Source organism: Salvia miltiorrhiza, chromosome 3 (genome assembly GCF_028751815.1).
Source record: "Salvia miltiorrhiza cultivar Shanhuang (shh) chromosome 3, IMPLAD_Smil_shh, whole genome shotgun sequence".
Lineage (NCBI taxonomy): Eukaryota > Viridiplantae > Streptophyta > Magnoliopsida > Lamiales > Lamiaceae > Salvia > Salvia miltiorrhiza.
This window is the reverse complement of record NC_080389.1, coordinates 39,102,469-39,119,950: the sequence shown is the minus strand read 5'-3', so window position 1 is coordinate 39,119,950 and position 17,482 is coordinate 39,102,469. Positions and strand designations below refer to the sequence as shown.

Sequence of the window (17,482 nt, the reverse complement as noted above, 5' to 3'; positions counted from 1 at the left end):
CATCTGATCCCTGTAGTTCACCAGCTTCTTCCAACTCTTCTTCAGTTTCTTCTGATGTTGAAGCTGATGCATCAGTAGAGCCGTGATTTGCTTCAGTGAGGTTATTTGCAGTTGACTCATGTGCATTGGAAGTTCCGCAAGACATACTAGCATCATTTGCTTCTATAGTTTGTTGGAGTTGAGTTTCTCCTTGAACATCTTCTTTTTGAGCATTATCATCCTTGGTTGTTTCTGCTTGTTTTCGAGTTGAACACTCTTCACTAGTTGCTTCAGTCATGATTTCCTCTAGTTGGTCTTGAGGAGTAACTTATTGTTTCTTATTTTGAGGATTTTCATCCTTGTTTTCCTCAACTTGTACCTCTTCCATGAGTTGATCGTCCGACGAGATGATTTCAGTTAGAACGTCTTTGGTGACCTGGTTCTCCTGAGTGGGCTGAAGAATAACCTCTGGAATTGTAGACATAAAGGCATCAGGTGCAGTTTCTGATGTCTTTCTAACAATGTCTTCTGCTTCAGCCATGTCTTAATCGGTTGGACTTTGAGACTTCTGAGTCTCATTTTCAACTTCTCCAGTTGAAATGTCTACTTCATAAGTTAGACTGAGAAATTTATGTGACTGAAAATTAGGTACAGTCTGAGCCTCAATGAGATGTTGATCTTGGCACGATTGAAGCTCTGTCTGCTTAATATGATCAAGAAGTTCAGTGATCTGAAAAGGATTCACGAAATTTTCTTCAAGACAGTTCTTGGATCCATGATATTGGCAGAGCAAACCATTTGACCCGGGCTTAGTGGCCCCTACTGCAAAGTCCTTTGGAGCTCTGAACCAAGGCTCATTTTTGATTTGGTGGGGTTTGTTTAATGGTGTTGATCAGTGAGTCTATTCACGTTGTGCACCACTCTGGGCCCTTGTTCATTTCGAGCGGGTTGATATGCTGGCTGCGTTTCTCCCTGCATTACTCTGGGAGGCAATCCCCTGTATGGTGCCCTTCCCTGATATCGGGTGTCCGTTTGTTCAGATCTGCCATCTACTTTCTTTGGTTTGTTACTATCGTATTTCGTTTTTCAGGCAGCCCTGGCCTCTTCTAGCTGTATATATCCTGGGAGACGAATTAAAATGTCATTGAAATCTTGTGGTGGTTTGACTTGTAAATTATCAAAAAAGGCTCCAGGTCTCAACCCTCGGACGAAGGCAATACCCTTGATTCGTGATTCAGCCCTGGGAACTTCCAGAGATGCCTTGATGAAACGAGCAGCAAATTCGTTCAGAGTCTCACTTAGTCCATGTTTTATGTCCATTAATGACATCGTAGTTTTTATAACGCACTTGAAACCCGCGAATTGGCATATGAAGGTGTTCAAAAGATCGAATTGAGTTAGATTCCAAGGTCTGAAACCACTGTTGGGCTGTCCCTGTCAATGTAGTGGTCATGGTTTCAAATCTGGCCATGTGCACTTCTGGGTCATCCGATCCATCGTAATCCATAGCAATCAGTTTGTAGTGGCGAGGCAGCAGGTCCGCCAAGATGTCTTCTGAAAAAGGGCTTGAGCCCAGCCGAGAGACAATTTCAGGGTGGCACGGTCGGTGATGATTTTATCCATTTCCTTCAATTAGGAATTATTGAGTAACATTCCTCCGCCTACTTCCCTCATCTCTGAAGATGCGCATTTCCTTTTCCCTTGGGCGGGTGTTTCTTTCTCGGTGGCTTTTGTCCCTAGAATGGGTGGATTCCTCACACTGCCTTCTTTTCTACGTAACAGCTCTGCTTTTTTCCATCTCTTTCTCCCTAATTACCTCTTCCAATTCTTGAAGATGCCCTTGCATAGCTGAGACTCTCTCCTATAGCTGAGCTGGATCCTCCAGGTCTGGTTCTTTCCCTCGACGCTCTGTGATAGGTCTGGTTTGACTAGAGGTGTCCTCAACATCCTCAATGTGATCCATGTCCCCCGAGAACAAAGGTCCCAGCTGGTGGGCACACTTTGCTATGTCAATCCTGGTTGCTCCGGTCCCCTCCGGAGGAATGACGACAGTACTTTTTATCAGAGCTGGAGGGTTCCCAGCTGGTAAACCCTTTGGACTAGCTTGAGGCGGTTTCGGCAGCCCTGGCATCCCTAACCCCGCAGCCATTGGCAAACCCAGATTCAATGACGGTACAGAAGTTCCCAGCACTTATCTTATACAAACGTAACTCAGAAAGGATAGCATCTGTTCAGTCATAGTGACATTAACCAGTCATGTTCCCTATGTAGTCGATCCATGTACGGCCAAAGTAGCCTGCAGCCCTGAAAACACCGGTCTGATAGGGTTAGTGGGTGTAGAGTCATCGATGCATATTCTCTCGTTAGTCGTAGTAGCAGGCCCCTTGCCCTCGCCTGTGAATTCCCCCATCAGATTCTTGGCGATGTTAGTGTCTTCCATGACCTATAAAGAAATTATCATAATCCGGTAAACATTAAATAGTATTCAACCCATATCAATAAACATTCCGCTCGTTGAAACGATAACCCAAAAGTTTCATGAAGAATTTCCAAAAGAAAACCAGCTCTAAAATAATATTGATGTCGTATAAGATTTTTTTCTGAGAAATCCAGTAGATCGGACCGATCTCCACCGCAAATAAAGCGACGTGAGACAAAATCACATGTCATAAAGAAAAACATACACCACAGCAAGAACCACACAAACTCGAAAGTTGCGCACATAGTTCACAAACAACCAGTCCCCATGCGAACAAGAAAACATAGATCGCATGCACTCAATGACACACCCAACAACAAACCAAACGTTTTTACGTAAACACCCGTTACAACCATCATATATGCTCTTCGCCCAAGACCATTTGACAAAGATATGCGGCTTTGCCGAATAATCAAGAAAAGTAGTTTCACGAAAAGATCTTCTCCACGTCTTAAACTCGATTATTTTCCCACAGACGGCGCCAGTTGATAAATTCATTTATTGCGTTCACTAGTTTAAAGTATAATCATTCACCTGTAGTGTGTAAAGTGTCGATTAGCTAGAACAAAAGCAATAGGAACGGTGAAGTATCTTGTATTTCAGTTAGCGTAACCTTACAATGATAAGTGAGCTTCCTATTTATAGAAGTTTACAAAGAGGGCAAATAAGTCATTGTACATCCTGTACGAACCCCAAGTCAGCTAAGAATATTCTCTCGCAAAAGTTGTCAGTGATTCATACGCCCTCGCCCCTAATCCAGCACCAGCTCTGGATTTTCCTCAGGAGAAATGTCAGCTTAATCCGGTGAAACAAAGGGTATCTATTGATAACACTCATGTTTCCATGGTTTTTAATGTTATTATGATGTTAATTTTATAGGAAATTGAGTGTTGGATGATTGTTTTGTGCTTAATTTGCTTTATCTTGTGAAACATGATTCTTACTCGAACTTTGAAGGAATTTGCAGATTTATTGAGTTTGAATTTGGAACAATGTCCTGAAATAGAAGTTGTAGATCATCTCGATACGAGTTCGTGAGCGCAAACGGATCATAAATCGGAGTTTGGACGAGAAGGTTATGGCCGAAACAAAAACGTCGCGCGCAGCAGTCAAAATTCGGCGACCTAAACGGCGACCGCCGAATTTGGGCGATTTTATGAGCAAAATCGGCGACCAACTCGGCGATCGCCGAGTAGGTCGCCGAAATCCCTGGATTGAAATTGGCTTTGAGGAGAAAATTCGGCGATCGCCGAATTTCAGCTGTTTTCAGGCCGTTTTTGACGCGTGTTTTTATATCTTCCGCGTTTTTACGTTTTTCCAAGTTATTTTCGAGCTCAAACTCTGTATTTTACACTGGTACTATAAATAGGTCTTCTTTTGACCTATCTAGGGTTCCCAGCTTTAGTTTTTCAGTTCCCAACATTCATATTTCAGTTTTATAGCTTTAGAATATTTTAGCTTTCCAGTTTTCGAGGCTTGGATCAAGATTGAAGATTCAAGCCGCTACAATCGTTTCAATTCGGTTTTTATACAATTTGTTTTTACAATTGCGTTCAATTTAATTATGTTTATGTTTGATTTTATTATGTCTGGCTAGTCTTTTAATCTGAACCTAGGGTTTGTATATAGCTGATTGATTATGTGTTTTTGATTTATTGATATCAATTTGCCCTCCAACTTATGATTCATGATTCCTGGTGCTTAATCTCTTGTGAATTATCTGATCAATGATTTACATGTTTAGCTGTTCAGTTTGAGTCTTGAATGCGATAATTGTTCAGCCGATTCAGGAATGCATGATATAGTGTTAGCCTTGAGTCTTGAATGCGATAGGTGAAGCTATAGGAAGCTATTCTTTATGTGCTATTGGGAGTTAATTTATTCCTTGGAGTCTTGAATGTGAAAAGGGATTAATTAATCTACGTTCATAGGTGGTCGTTAGAGACGCTTGTGGATAGTATAGTGATCTTTCATCAGGGTTGGATTAAAATTGGTAATTGAATCAATAGGTTGAATACATGTAGTTGATTAGTAAAAGTACATCCCTAGGGTCAGAGTTTTCCATATATTTGAGTTAAGTAATTGTTATTTATATACTCTTTAGTTTTAATTTAGTTAATCTTAGTTCAATATTCACCTTCATAATCGTTTTACTTGCATATTGTGAGAGTCTGTGTAGGAGATAGATAGAGTGATTTCGTCTTACAGTCCCTGTGGATACGATATCCGATTGCTGTTTATACTACGATTACACCGTGTTAGTTGCGGTATTTTTGTTGCTAATAAAATAGTGATCATCTATTCTGCTCTAATCTAGCTCTACCACCCGATCCATACTATATTCATCTCATTATTCCAGCTCTGGAACTTTCCCTTAGTGAAACTCTTCTGCTCTGATTCATAGGCTTTCATTATGCGGGCTCTTCGCAAAGGATATTGTTCAGAGTCCTTTCTGTACTTTCAGTGTCAGGGCTGAAATCCTCGAGGCCGGGCTGATCTGACTTCTACATATTTTACTCCTCATCACAATGTGTCCTTTATTTTACATTGAAAAAAGAAAATTAATGTTATGAATAATAATAATAATAATAACAACAACAACAAAAACAACAACGACAACAACGACAACAAAAACAACAACAACAATAATAATAATAATAATAATAATAATAATAATAATAATAATAATAATAATGAAAACTAAAATTAAAATTAAAATAAAAGTAAAATATTATCTGTAATTGCATTATATATTATTTATGAAAAGAGATATATTGATTAGTCATAGATCTTAGGTTAGAGTTAGACAAAAATAAATAACATTATTATATATTTTTATATATAAATAGATCCATGGATCGGATCTGGGTCTCAGAATTTTTGCTCCAGATCCATCGGGTCCATTTTTTATAAGGTCCAGATCCTAAAAAAAGGATCCAGATCCGTGGATCTGGACCGGGTCCAGGATCCATTGTCATCCCTAATCTCTGTTATATCTAATTGCAAGCAGTCCAGACATAGCATTTGTAGTTGGAGTTTGTGCGAGATATCAGTCAAACCCTAAAGAAGCTCACATGGACGCAGCCAAACGAATTCTCAACTATCTCAAAGGCACACCTAATGTAGGTCTATGGTATCCAACCGACGATAACTTCAAGCTTTCTGGACACTCAAACTCAGACTTTGCAGGATGCAAAATTGACGGGAAATCATCTTCCGACACTTGTCAATTCCTAGGCAACAAGTTAATCACATGGTTTTCTAAGAACTGAAGCTGAATATGTTGTTGTTGGAAGTTGTTGCTCTTAACTACTGTGGCTAATGCAACAACTGAAGGACTACGAAATCAAAGAAAATGAAGTTCTCATCTACTGTGATAGCTCCAGTGCTATTGCAATCTCGCAGAATCCAGTACATCATACCAGATGCAAGCAAGTCGATATACGTCATCAATTTATTCGTAATCATGTGGAAAAGAAAGACGTTTCAGTTGAGAAGATCCATATAAGCATACAAAGAGCAGATTTGCTGATCAAGGCTCTTCCAGAAGATAGATTCAATGATCTATGCGGAAGAATCGGACTACTGAATCCCAAACATTGATGCTGGTCAAAGAAGCAAAAGCTTGAAGAAGAGGATTTCAACTGATGACTCGACAACTGAAGCTCACTCAACTAAAGCTTTTTAACTGATGACGTGGCAAATCAAGAAGATGAGTCATTAATCAAGGGAAAACTGATCTCAACAGTTTAACTGAAGTCGTGGTATCGACTGACTACAATGATCAGTCGACCAGTAAGTAATTTAATTTATGCATTTAATATAGTCTCTTACAGTTAAATCATTTTAGGCCTTCACATCTTTAAAATCATGTTTTCAACTGGTTAGTGGCATCAAATGTTTTTAACTGATTGTTGGAAACTGGAATTGAAATATCCTTGTTGGACAAGTCATTTAAGTTGCATTTAAATAGGTCTTTAATTTGTCCCGATTTTTTCAAAATCAATTTCAGCATTTCCTTTTCAAGTGACTAATCAAAGTACACATTATTGCACAAATCCCTTATTTTAAGGAAATCGACCGACAGGCATTTAATGCGGATTTTAAAAATCATTAAATACACCTTGGCGCACGGATATTTCAACCGCGGTGTCTTTTCAAAAGCCTTAAAGTAACTGTTCATCTCCCACGACCGATCATATCAGCCTATAAAACTTTCTTTCTTCCACACTTAGAGTTTTTCTTCTCTTTCTTCAGCAACTAACCCTTGTTCCACAACAAATTTCTGTGAGAAAACCTTTTCTACTTCTCTCCTTCAGAATCACATAAATATGGCACCAGTAGATTGCAGTGCGAAATAAGTGCGATATGAACAATCGTTGGATGTCTCTTCATTCCAACGAAAAGTAGGATACATGGATGCAGACGAGATCTTGGCAAGGCACTAGTGGCTGACCTTCGTCACTGCTGAAGCTCCTCACTTCCTGAAGACCCCGATGAACCTGTTCTATGGGAACCTCAAGTTCAATAAATGGTCCCTTGAATGTTAACACTGATGCAGGGACCACCACATCTAAAGATGCTGAAGAGCCCTTGGCTCTGCAATCACCTGAGGCTGCACCACTAGAAACTGGTATTTTTGCAGCCCAAGCTCCTCGGGAACCACTATCGACTGAACCCATCAGTCATGCAACGGAAGACGAGCCACAGTCGATGAATACTAATCGTGCTGGAGCCTCAACTGAAGCTCCTGAGTTGGAGAAGACAACAACTGCTGACCCGCCATCTCCAGAGGATCAAGTTGTCGACATAACTGATGAACCAGCCCAATCGCCATCACCTGAAGATTCAGTTGTTGCTGATGCAATGAAAGTGGCTGTTGACACTGCTGGAACTGCTACTGAAGGTTTCATTCCAAACATTTATGTGTTTTACTGCTGATGATTCGAGGTTACCTCAGCAACTGAACCACCCTTAGATGTAGTCAAAACTACCGCTACCTGATGAGCCCAGGTTTGTGCTCTGTTTTTGTGTTTGTTTTAGGTCTAGATCGAGTCTTTTTCCTTTAGTTTGTGCTGTTTGGTCGCTTGGGAGGGCGTAGTTCTGTGGCAGGACCTGTTTGTGGGCAAGAGGTGCTCCAGGGGTTGAAACTGTTGTCACTTTTCGTGAAAGAGGTATGCGCCGGAAGCAGAGGGGAATTGGAGGCAAAACCATCCCTTATGCCCATAAGTACCGCACGAAAGCTGGCAGGCAAGAGGAGGAAGGCGAGGAAAGAAGTCAGAGGCACAACAGGCGAACGAGGCAGGACTGCAAGTAGGAGCTTGATATGGGCCGAAGGTGGCAGCAATCCAAAAGAGACCGATATGGCCAAACCACCGCCTTATCCAAAAGGAAACAAATCTTCAAGATATTAGGTCTGAAAAGGGATAGCATCTCCATGCCTTGCATGGATCCAGCCGCAACACCATGGGCTGGGCCTTACGTTGCCCTAATCGCACGTATAAATACCCGAAGATCTTTTGAAGCCAAGGGTGCTAAAAAAAACCGACCTGTTGTGCAGTTTATTGTGAAGTTCAAGCTTGCCCGGGCTGTGGGCATAGTCTAGGTTATTCGGTACATGTTTTGCACGGCACTTTTGGCCGTAGGTACTCATATTTCTCTTTAAGTAATTTCAGTTTACGTTATGTTTTCCTTTATATCTTTTGCCTGTGTTATTTACTTTATGTTTGGCTAAGTTTTATATTCTGATTTGGGCAAGATGATCTAAGCATGAACACTTAACTCGAGAGGTCTAATTTGGGCATAACAACTGTATGAGCATATTCCCGATACACTAGGTTTGATTCCAATAAGGTTGTAACAACTTGGTTAATTAATTGATCACTAGTTAACTAGGGAGTTCTGGCCACAAGTAATACTTTGGGCATAAGGCAAAACACCATCGACCTCCAAAATAGTACAACGAGTGTTGGAGTCGTGACTGCTGTGAAATATCGGTGTAAGAGTCAAGTGGGTCTATCTAATTCTTAAAGCATTCTGGGCAAAGCACAACTAGCGATAGGCCATCGCAGAGAGCGTGGATGTTGCCCGGGGTAGTTGATTTCCATTAGCTGAACCTTCTAAGGGATCATAAACTGAAATGATAGATTGGGCAAGGGGTTTTTGCGTGCGTGACGAGTGACAATAGGGGCGCAACAATTCTTATGCCTATAACCACTGGTATGCGAGTATAGTGATTAATCTTTGCACCAATGATCGAGTGTCCAGTTCATATTTAGTGATTCGAACCCAAGTCAGAATTGTTTTGTTATTTGATTTATCTACCTTTGTTATTTCAGTTTAGGTTGGAAACCCCGTTCTGCCCATAAGCACGTTGTGGTCAGAACACTGCAGAATACAAAACCCTTTTAGTGACACCCTTGCAGGAGGAGTTACTGCTCAGTTCCCCGTGGATTCGACTCTGGACTTACCACTAGCTAGTCTAGTTGTGGGCACAAGATATTTTATTTGCACAAAGCTCAAACGACAGCTTCGTCACTACCCTACATTCAATTGAACAAGGAACTTCTAAAGCTCATGTGGTCACTGCTTCAACTAAAGAAGTTCCTCATCCACCAGCAAATATTGTTGCTTCTGAGCAAGCCACTGATGTTCCAGTCGATTCCCAACAGTCGACTGAAGCTGCACCTGTTCCTACACCATCCGAGCCCTCCAAGGATACTTCAACTAAAATGGCTTCTGAGCCAAGTGCAGAGAAGCTAACTGGAGCTCCCTCTAAACCTCCAGTCCAACCAAAGGAAACAACTGAAGCTGCTCCTTCCTCTTCTATTCCAGGAGCATCTTCTTCCAAATGTAAGAAAGTGCATATTCCTCCGGAGCTGCCTGTTGAAGAAATTAAGATCACAAGGCCTCCTTACCAGATTTATGATTCCGATAAGGAAATTGATGCGTGCCTAACTGTCTGGAAATACAACACTCCAGCTGGCATATCTTTTGAACTGCCCGAGGGACTAGAAGATCAAAACAAAGTATTGGTGCAGTTGATTTCAAACCAACAAACTGAGATTGAGAGATTAAAACATGATCTAGAATGCAGAGATATCTACGCACACAAGTATGTGCAGAGGCTCAAGGAAGTCGAGGCCACTCTCACTGATGACATGATCGACCACTCCGTTCAGTTGGCCACCTTGAGAGCTAAAGTCAGCCTTCTTCAAAGCACGGTTATTGACCATGGTACTAGAGTACTACCTCTTACGGCCATTGTTTCTAATATCCAAAACGACATTGAAGTTATTAAGGGAGAATTGAAGATTGCAGAACTCCAAGCCAAACAACAACTCATGGATGCTCAATACAACCTCGACAAGCTTTGCACTGAGTTCATGCAAGAGTACATGATTGAAGTAGGTACAAAGATGCTGATTGCAGAAGAGCTTCGACCAGTCAACGTGCGGATTGCTTAACTAGAATTTGAACTCCACTCAGTTCGTGATTCCAGCAACACTGCTCTCATTCAGAAAATGTTCAACGACATCCAGGACCTTCAAGATCGCATTGGCTTAATCCCCGGTGATGATGCCAAAAAGGGGGCAAGAGTATTGGGGTCCTAAGCTCTTAGTCGGATCCATCGAAGCTGCTAAAGAGAAGCCACCCATGCCGTCTCTTTCTAGGGAATACAGGAAGAGACCCAAAGCAAAAGAGCAAGAGCCGAGAGAGCATGAGCCACGAGCAAAGAAGGCATTGCATCTTGCTGAGCTTGCACCTCCTCCTTCTGGCATCAAGTTAAAGGAAAGGCAACTGATGAATAAATACATTGAAGAAGGTCTTCTGGTATCCCATCTTGACAAATTTGATCGTACTGATAAGTGGGTGCCTGAAGACATGAATGCTTGGTGGGAGAGGATAAAGGAAATCTACCCCAAGTGGATCGTTTTTGCGCAACTTGATCAAAGTTCAGATTTCCAGAGGAAAGCTTGGAGACATTTCCTCAACAACTGGACTGAAAAGGGGATGGTGAAGAGACTAATAGATGTAAAAGATAAAGCGAAGATGTCAACTATACTCTACCCCCTAAGAGATTTTGTGAGTCCTCCTAAGCACAAGAGTCACATCAACAGATAAACCATGAAGAATGAGGTTGAAGCTCTGTGCAGAATCTAAGGAGTTACAGAGAGAGGCCATCCAGATGCGTACAACGACATTTAAGAGGACCGTTTTTGGAATCTATCAACAGAAGCCTTAGCCTTTTGTTTTGAATTGTAACATTTTTCTTTCTGTTTTGGTTGTACTCTGTTATGATCCAAACTGATATCTCATTAGTATTCTGAAATGAAAATACCGTTGCTCTTGATCTCAACCTGAAGACAATTTCTTTTTGTCCAGGCTTTGACTACTTGTTTATATCTTTCAAAAATAACAGTTCAGTTTTTCTTTCAGTTGGCAAGTTTTTAGGTTATATTGTTAAGGGGGAATAGTATACACCATGTTCTAGGAGCAGATACACCATGGAACAAGGGGGTGCAATTGCATCCCAAAAAAAAATTACTAGTATTAATGTTTATTATATAATCTTTTAGAAATTTAAAGTTTGCACCCCCATTTTAAACTAGAATGATCCAGCCCAAATTAAATATCTATTGCTTGTTGGCCCACAAGCCCATAAAGGAACAACTAGTTGGAACTTGGAGCCGATCACTTTAGCCCACAAGAAGACAAATAGGCTATTCTTAATTAAATAAAAATCTGCCAAAATGAATTGGGATTAGAGATAGCAACCATTAAAAAAGAGAAGACATAAACATATTCTATGCGGCCCCGACAGCAACAAAATCGAAGTTCATCTGTTCATGCCTGGCGAATGATCCATCCCATTCGACGACGGATATCATATTTTGATTCACTGCTTCTTCGTTGATTTCCTTTCATTCAAGTTTTTGAAAAGTACAATTCAAGGTATTAATTTTTAAACTCCAAATTAATGTTTTATTTTTCAAATATTTTAGTTTAATGGTAAACTTTGTTTGAATATTTAATTATTAGAATGTTTTTAGTTTATTCTTAATTGTTAAATGTGTCTATGAATCTATTTAGTTAATTTTATAATTTATATTTCTATATTGAATATATAGGAAATGAAGAGTGATGCATCTAAACCAAAAAAATCAAAAGGAATGGTAGAACAATCCAATCTCCAACATTTTATGTTCAAGAAAAGGAATAGTGAGAATCCTTCTAGTGCTAATGTCGCCTCCTACAAATGATTTGCCTCAAGAAATGTCACACCCCAATTCTTGAAACAATAACTATAACTGGGGTACGACTAATCATCTAAATGAACAAGGGAGAATCCTTGTGAAATCCGAATAAAAGGGATAACAATCGGGCTCAGCCTCTTTGGATGAAGAAAGACTGGTAGTCAAGCGATACGAATCAATCAACAAACATAATAACTTCAGGATCACAAGTTTAGTGTCATGCTTCAGATAACCAACATTTACTGATTGAAATACTTGTGAGTCAATAGTCTAGGCTCAACAAAAGATATTGTTTAGAGTCACAACATAATAGGTCTTAAGTTAAAGAACAAAAGACATATACTGGCTAATTCTACAGCGGAAGTCAATATAAGGAGTTGAACTCTAGCCTCAGCTCTGCCCCGTCATCACCAGCCATTAACCTGAAAATATTTGAAAGTATTTTTGGGCTAAGTACTAATGTACTTAGTGGACTGCAACTTTTAAAACATTTCACAATCTATAAGAGCAGTTTATCCAATCTTACTGACATGACATAGAAGGTTTTAAAGAGAAATAACTTCTATGCATGTTAAAACATTTCATATATATATATATATATATATATATATATATATATATATATATATATATCTTTGATTGCGCGTAGTTGTCACACTCTATTTTGTTACTCACTGTGATCCCGGGCTTTTTAGCCACCGACGGATCTCTGTCTCCCGTTGACTTGAACTGAGGGCGTAACCCAGATAAGTTTACTTGACCTCGGGATGCTACCCAGGCAGGCCTCATATTTCTCATGCTCCGGAACACATCCAGCCGAGCACCCTTATAACGCCTCTGGTTAGAGCCCGATGGAGATCAACCCACCGAGTCAACTAACAAGTGTACACAATTCTCAAACAACGTGTTAGGTCATAAGAGAACCTCAATTGATTAACTGTACGAGCCTTAAACATGGTAGAGTGCACAAAAATATTTATTGGATAAACAGTTTGTATATAATGAAACATTTAAGCTCATTAGCTCAATCATACAGTTGGAAAATAAGCCCACCTGTATAGGCAAAGCCTGTCGTTTAACCTTATCTCTGAATCAGAATAGCAGTGCTAATCCTCCTGATGCTCAAATCCTACAAGAAATCTATTCTTAATAGGTCTTTTAAATCTAAACTCAAGTCACGGTGAAGTGCTTAACATTCTATGATTCACTTAGCCGGGTTTTCAAAATTTAATAAATAAATAATTGAAAACACTTCTCTTGAGTTAAGAACACCAACAATATTCTTTCTCATCTTTCTTTAATAATTGGAATTATAAATAAAACCAATTAAATACTTGAATACTCTTATTGCAAAATAAAATGCAATATCATGTCATGCTTAGCATATAATAAGTAATTTACTTAAAATATGCACATAATAATAATATAATATTATTATGCAAATTATCCTTTAAATAAATTAATTAAACTAATTAATAGTTCAATTAATAAAACATAAGACAGCCCAATTTAATAATTGAAGGCAGTCCAAAGTCCTTAAATAAAATAAGGGCCCAACACATTTATTTAAAACAATGGCCCAACTGAAAATTTAAAACCAATCAAAATCGGCCCAAAAAAGGAGCCCAACTCTCAAACCCAAACCTAGCCCAACACCCAACCTTTTCTCCCCTTCCTCTCCATTAGTCACGCACACACACGACGCATCAGTCTCCTCTCTCTCTCAACACTCGACTGCTCGGCTCTCTCTCTCAACACTCGTTTCCGGCGACTGCGGCGACTGCAGCAGCAAAAGCTGCCGCCGACCGCGACTCCGACTCCCATCTCTCTCTCTCTCACCGTGGCTGGAGGATATCGGTAGAGCCGTCGTGCCCTAGCCCCCCTCCTCTCTGACTTCCGCCAACGAGCAGCGGAAGCCGCTCCCTTCCCCGACTCCGGCGAGTAGCAGTGATAAGCTGCCGCTCCACCGTTCCTCGCTCAGACCCTCAGAGTACACCCATCTCCTCTTCACTCAATCGGCCGACGACAGCAGAAGAAGTGGACTGCCGCCGCGCCCTCCATCTCCCTCGAAACTCTCTCTCTCGACTCTCCTCTCAGATCGAAACCCCAGCACCGGCCTTCACCTTGGCGACGGCGAGGCACCGCCACCTCCCTCGGTTCTCTCAACCCTCCCCTGTTCACAACTCGGCAGCCCAGCAATAGAAGCTAACCACCACCACCGACCGCACACCACTCTCCCTTCCTCCGCTGGACGGACAGTAGCGTTGTGCCACTGCCGTCGACGCCACAACAGTCACCACCCAACCAAACCCAACCAAACTACCGACTAGAGCATGAAACAGTCCAAGACTCGACTTTTCCCTTTTCTTTTAAAAACATTCCTACTTTATCTACATACGCAGATCATATATGCTCATGTATACTCGTATAGAAGTTTGATTAAATAAACACTGTGAATGAATGAATGCGCGTGAATATCTGTTGGGTAGATGTAAGATTTCGTGTATTGTTCATGGTTGTGAAATGGAATAAGCAGAGTTCAAAAGATGAAACCTTTAGGGGTTTTCGGTTTGAGGTTGCTGAATTTGAAAGGTGCAGCTGCTGGATTTACTGCTACTGAACTTCGTGAATGGAGCTAGTAGAATAACTACAGATATTGATTTATTTTCAATACTTGCAAGATGAAACATGAAAGAAATGGAGAAATTTCAAGTTCAAAAACTCAAACTTACATGTGTAGTTAGCATAACGCTTGGGAGAGAGTTGAGAGCTGCTGAAAGTTGTAAAGAGGTGCCAGGAAATGGCCTTGAGTGTTTTGATTTAGCGTGGGGATTGGACTGCATACCTAAAGACATGGCTTAAAGCTTAAAGCTGATTTTGGGGGTTGTTTGAAAAGACAAGGTATGGTGTAGGGTGGCTGGAAGGAGGTGTAGGGTGTAGTGTGAGATGAGATATTGATTGGACAATTTAAATCCCTCATGATAAAATTGTCGAAACTGTAATAATACTTCAGAGTTTGCTAATTAAAAGATCGTGAAAATGCTTGAATGCTAAATTAAATAAATATGCAATGCATATAAATTTAATAACTAAATTTACAAATGTTTTTGTAAATTATTTTTGTTGGAATTAAAATAAATTTTTTTTCTCAATCCGGCGTGAATCATCTTAAATCTAAGTTTAAAATTATTCTAAACTTAGCTCGAGGATACGGGGTATTACAAGAAAAGGCTATGGATTTGGGTGATTTAAGTGCTAATAGTGTGCCATTAGAGGAGAAAGAATTGATTTATGATGTTGAGCTTCTTCCTCATGATCCGGGAAAAAGAATTAGCATAATGAATTATCCTCCAAATATGCGCGATTCAATTAGAAGAGCCTATATTCTTAAAAAGCCTTGCCAACCAAAAAGTCATGATTTTTCTTAAAAAGACTTAAGAGCTTCATCACGCCGATTTATTTCTTCTTGGTTTAAAAAATGGGATTGGCTTGAATATAATATTGAGAAAGATGTCGTATTTTGTTTTGTTTGCTACTTGTTCAAGAATGAAGTGGAAAATAATGTGGGGGGAGATGCATTTGTCAATGGAGGGTTTAAGTCTTGGAATAAACCGGATAAGTTCTCGAAACATGTTGGTGGAGTTAAAAGTGTTCACAATATTGCTTATGAGAAATATGTGAATTTAAGAGATGGCAAAAAGAAATCAATTCTTGTTTTTTTTTATAATGCCAATGACTTGACTCAAAGAGAGTACGAAATTCACTTGAAAGCTTCAATTTCTTGTGTGCGTTATCTATTGCGACAAGGCTTGGCATTTCGAGGACATAGAGAAAGTGAAGAATCCCTTAATAGAGGAAATTTTATTGAACTTTTAAAATGGTTGAAGGCACATAATGAATCTATTTCAAAGGTCACTTTAGAAAATGCTCTAGGGAATTGCTAATTGATAGCTCCAATGATTCAAAAAGATATTATCAATTGGTGTGCTAAAGAAACAACTAAGAGAATATTTGAGGAGCTTGGTGATGATTACTTTGCTATATTGGCCGATGAATCGAGTGATGTGTCCCAAAAGGAACAACTAGCTCTTTGTTTGCAGTATGTAGGGGTGAGCATTCGGTTATTCGGTCATCGAACCGAACCGAATAACAAAAACCAAATTAAAACCGAATTATATATAAATTATTAAATTAATTATTATTTCGGTTCGGTTTTCGGTTAACCAAATATTTTTTCATAAAAACCATAACCGAACCGAAAAATCGAAAATTTCAAAATTCAAAACCAAACCCGAACCGAAAACCAAATTAACCGAACCGAATTAGTATTTCGATTAGGTTCGGTTCGGATTTTCGGATTTAACCGAATTTTGCTCACTCCTAGCGGTATGTTGAAGGAAAAACATGAAAGATAGTGGAGCGATTTATTGGAATTGCTCATGTTGGTGATACCACAGCTTTGTCTCTTAGAAGTGCAATTATGTCTTTACTTGTTGAACATTCATTGAGTCCATCTAAGATTCGAGGGCAAGGGTATGATGGGGCTACTAACATGAAGGGTGAGATAAATGGCCTCAAGACCTTAATTATGCAAGACACCCCAAGTGCCTATTATGTTCATTGTTTTGCTAATCAACTTCAACTAACTCTTGTAGCCGTTGCTAAAAATAACAATGATTGTGTTTGGCTCTTTGATACGCTTTCAACGTTGTTGAATGTGATTGGAGTTTCTTGTAAAAGAAGAGAAATGCTTCGAGAATTTCAAGCACAAAAAATTGCTCAAGCCTTGGAAGTGGGTGAACTTGATACGAGATCCGGGTTAAATCAAGAACTTGGTTTGAAGAGGCCGGGAGAAACTCTTTGGGGCGCTCATTACAAAACTCTTGTGAATGTCATGAACTTGTTTTCTACAATTGTTAAAGTTCTTGTGATGATTGGGGAGAATGACTCTAATTCGGATGATAAGGTGAAAGCTCAAGGCATTTTGTACCCACTAGAATCATTTGATTTTATTTTCATGGCACAACTAATGTCTACTATACTTGGGTACACTAATGATTGTGTCTTGCTTTGCAAAGAAAGTATCAAGATATTGTTGGTGCTATGAGACTTGTCACTTTGACAAATGTTGTATTACAGAAAATGTGGGAGAATGGATGGAAGACTATTTTAGATAAAGTTACCTCACTTTGCAATGATAATGGCATTGGTGTTCTGATAAACACTCATTTTGCATAGTTTATGTGGTGTATGTTGGAATTATGCCCATTATATTGCTGATTATAGTTGATTTCATTCCAATTCGAGATTTCACGCTTGGGTATAGCTTTGGCAAGTTTGATTGCAGGAATGAGTGTTATCATAGCAATTGGAACCAATGGAACGTGTCTAGGAAGAGAGATAGGAGAGAAACGAGTCCAAAAGACGAGAAGAGATGAAGAAATCGCGCAAGAATCAAAAGAAGGGCGATTCGGCGGTCAAAGGCTTGGACTTCTGAATCCATGCATTTTGAAGTCTATATTCGGCGACCGCCGTCTGGACCGTCGAACTCTCTGACTAGAATGAACATAGTGGTGAACCTATTCGGCGACCGCCAAATCCGGGGTTTTTTATGTAGGGATTTGGCGACCTGTTCGGCGACCGCCTATTGTCCCGTGTTTTCTAGGGTTCCGCATTTTTGAGCTTTTTATTCGGATTTAAACTCTGTTTTTACCCTAAGACTATATATAGGTCTTCTTGTGACCTATTTAGGGTTCCCAGCTTTATT

The 17,482-nt window shown here is 39.8% G+C and overlaps 1 protein-coding gene across 1 annotated transcript; it reads left to right on the top strand.

Moving 5' to 3' along the window:
- Positions 1–16,195: 16,195 nt before the first annotated feature.
- Positions 16,196–16,822, top strand: LOC131018783 (uncharacterized). The gene has a single exon (XM_057947491.1). It carries the CDS (start codon positions 16,196–16,198, stop codon positions 16,820–16,822), a length of 627 nt encoding a protein of 208 aa, XP_057803474.1.
- Positions 16,823–17,482: the final 660 nt, after the last annotated feature.

What these genes read in the sequence shown, in the direction of transcription:
- LOC131018783 (XM_057947491.1), top strand. Translation starts at nt 16,196, where the DNA reads ATGTCTTTACTTGTTGAACATTCATTGAGTCCATCTAAGATTCGAGGG.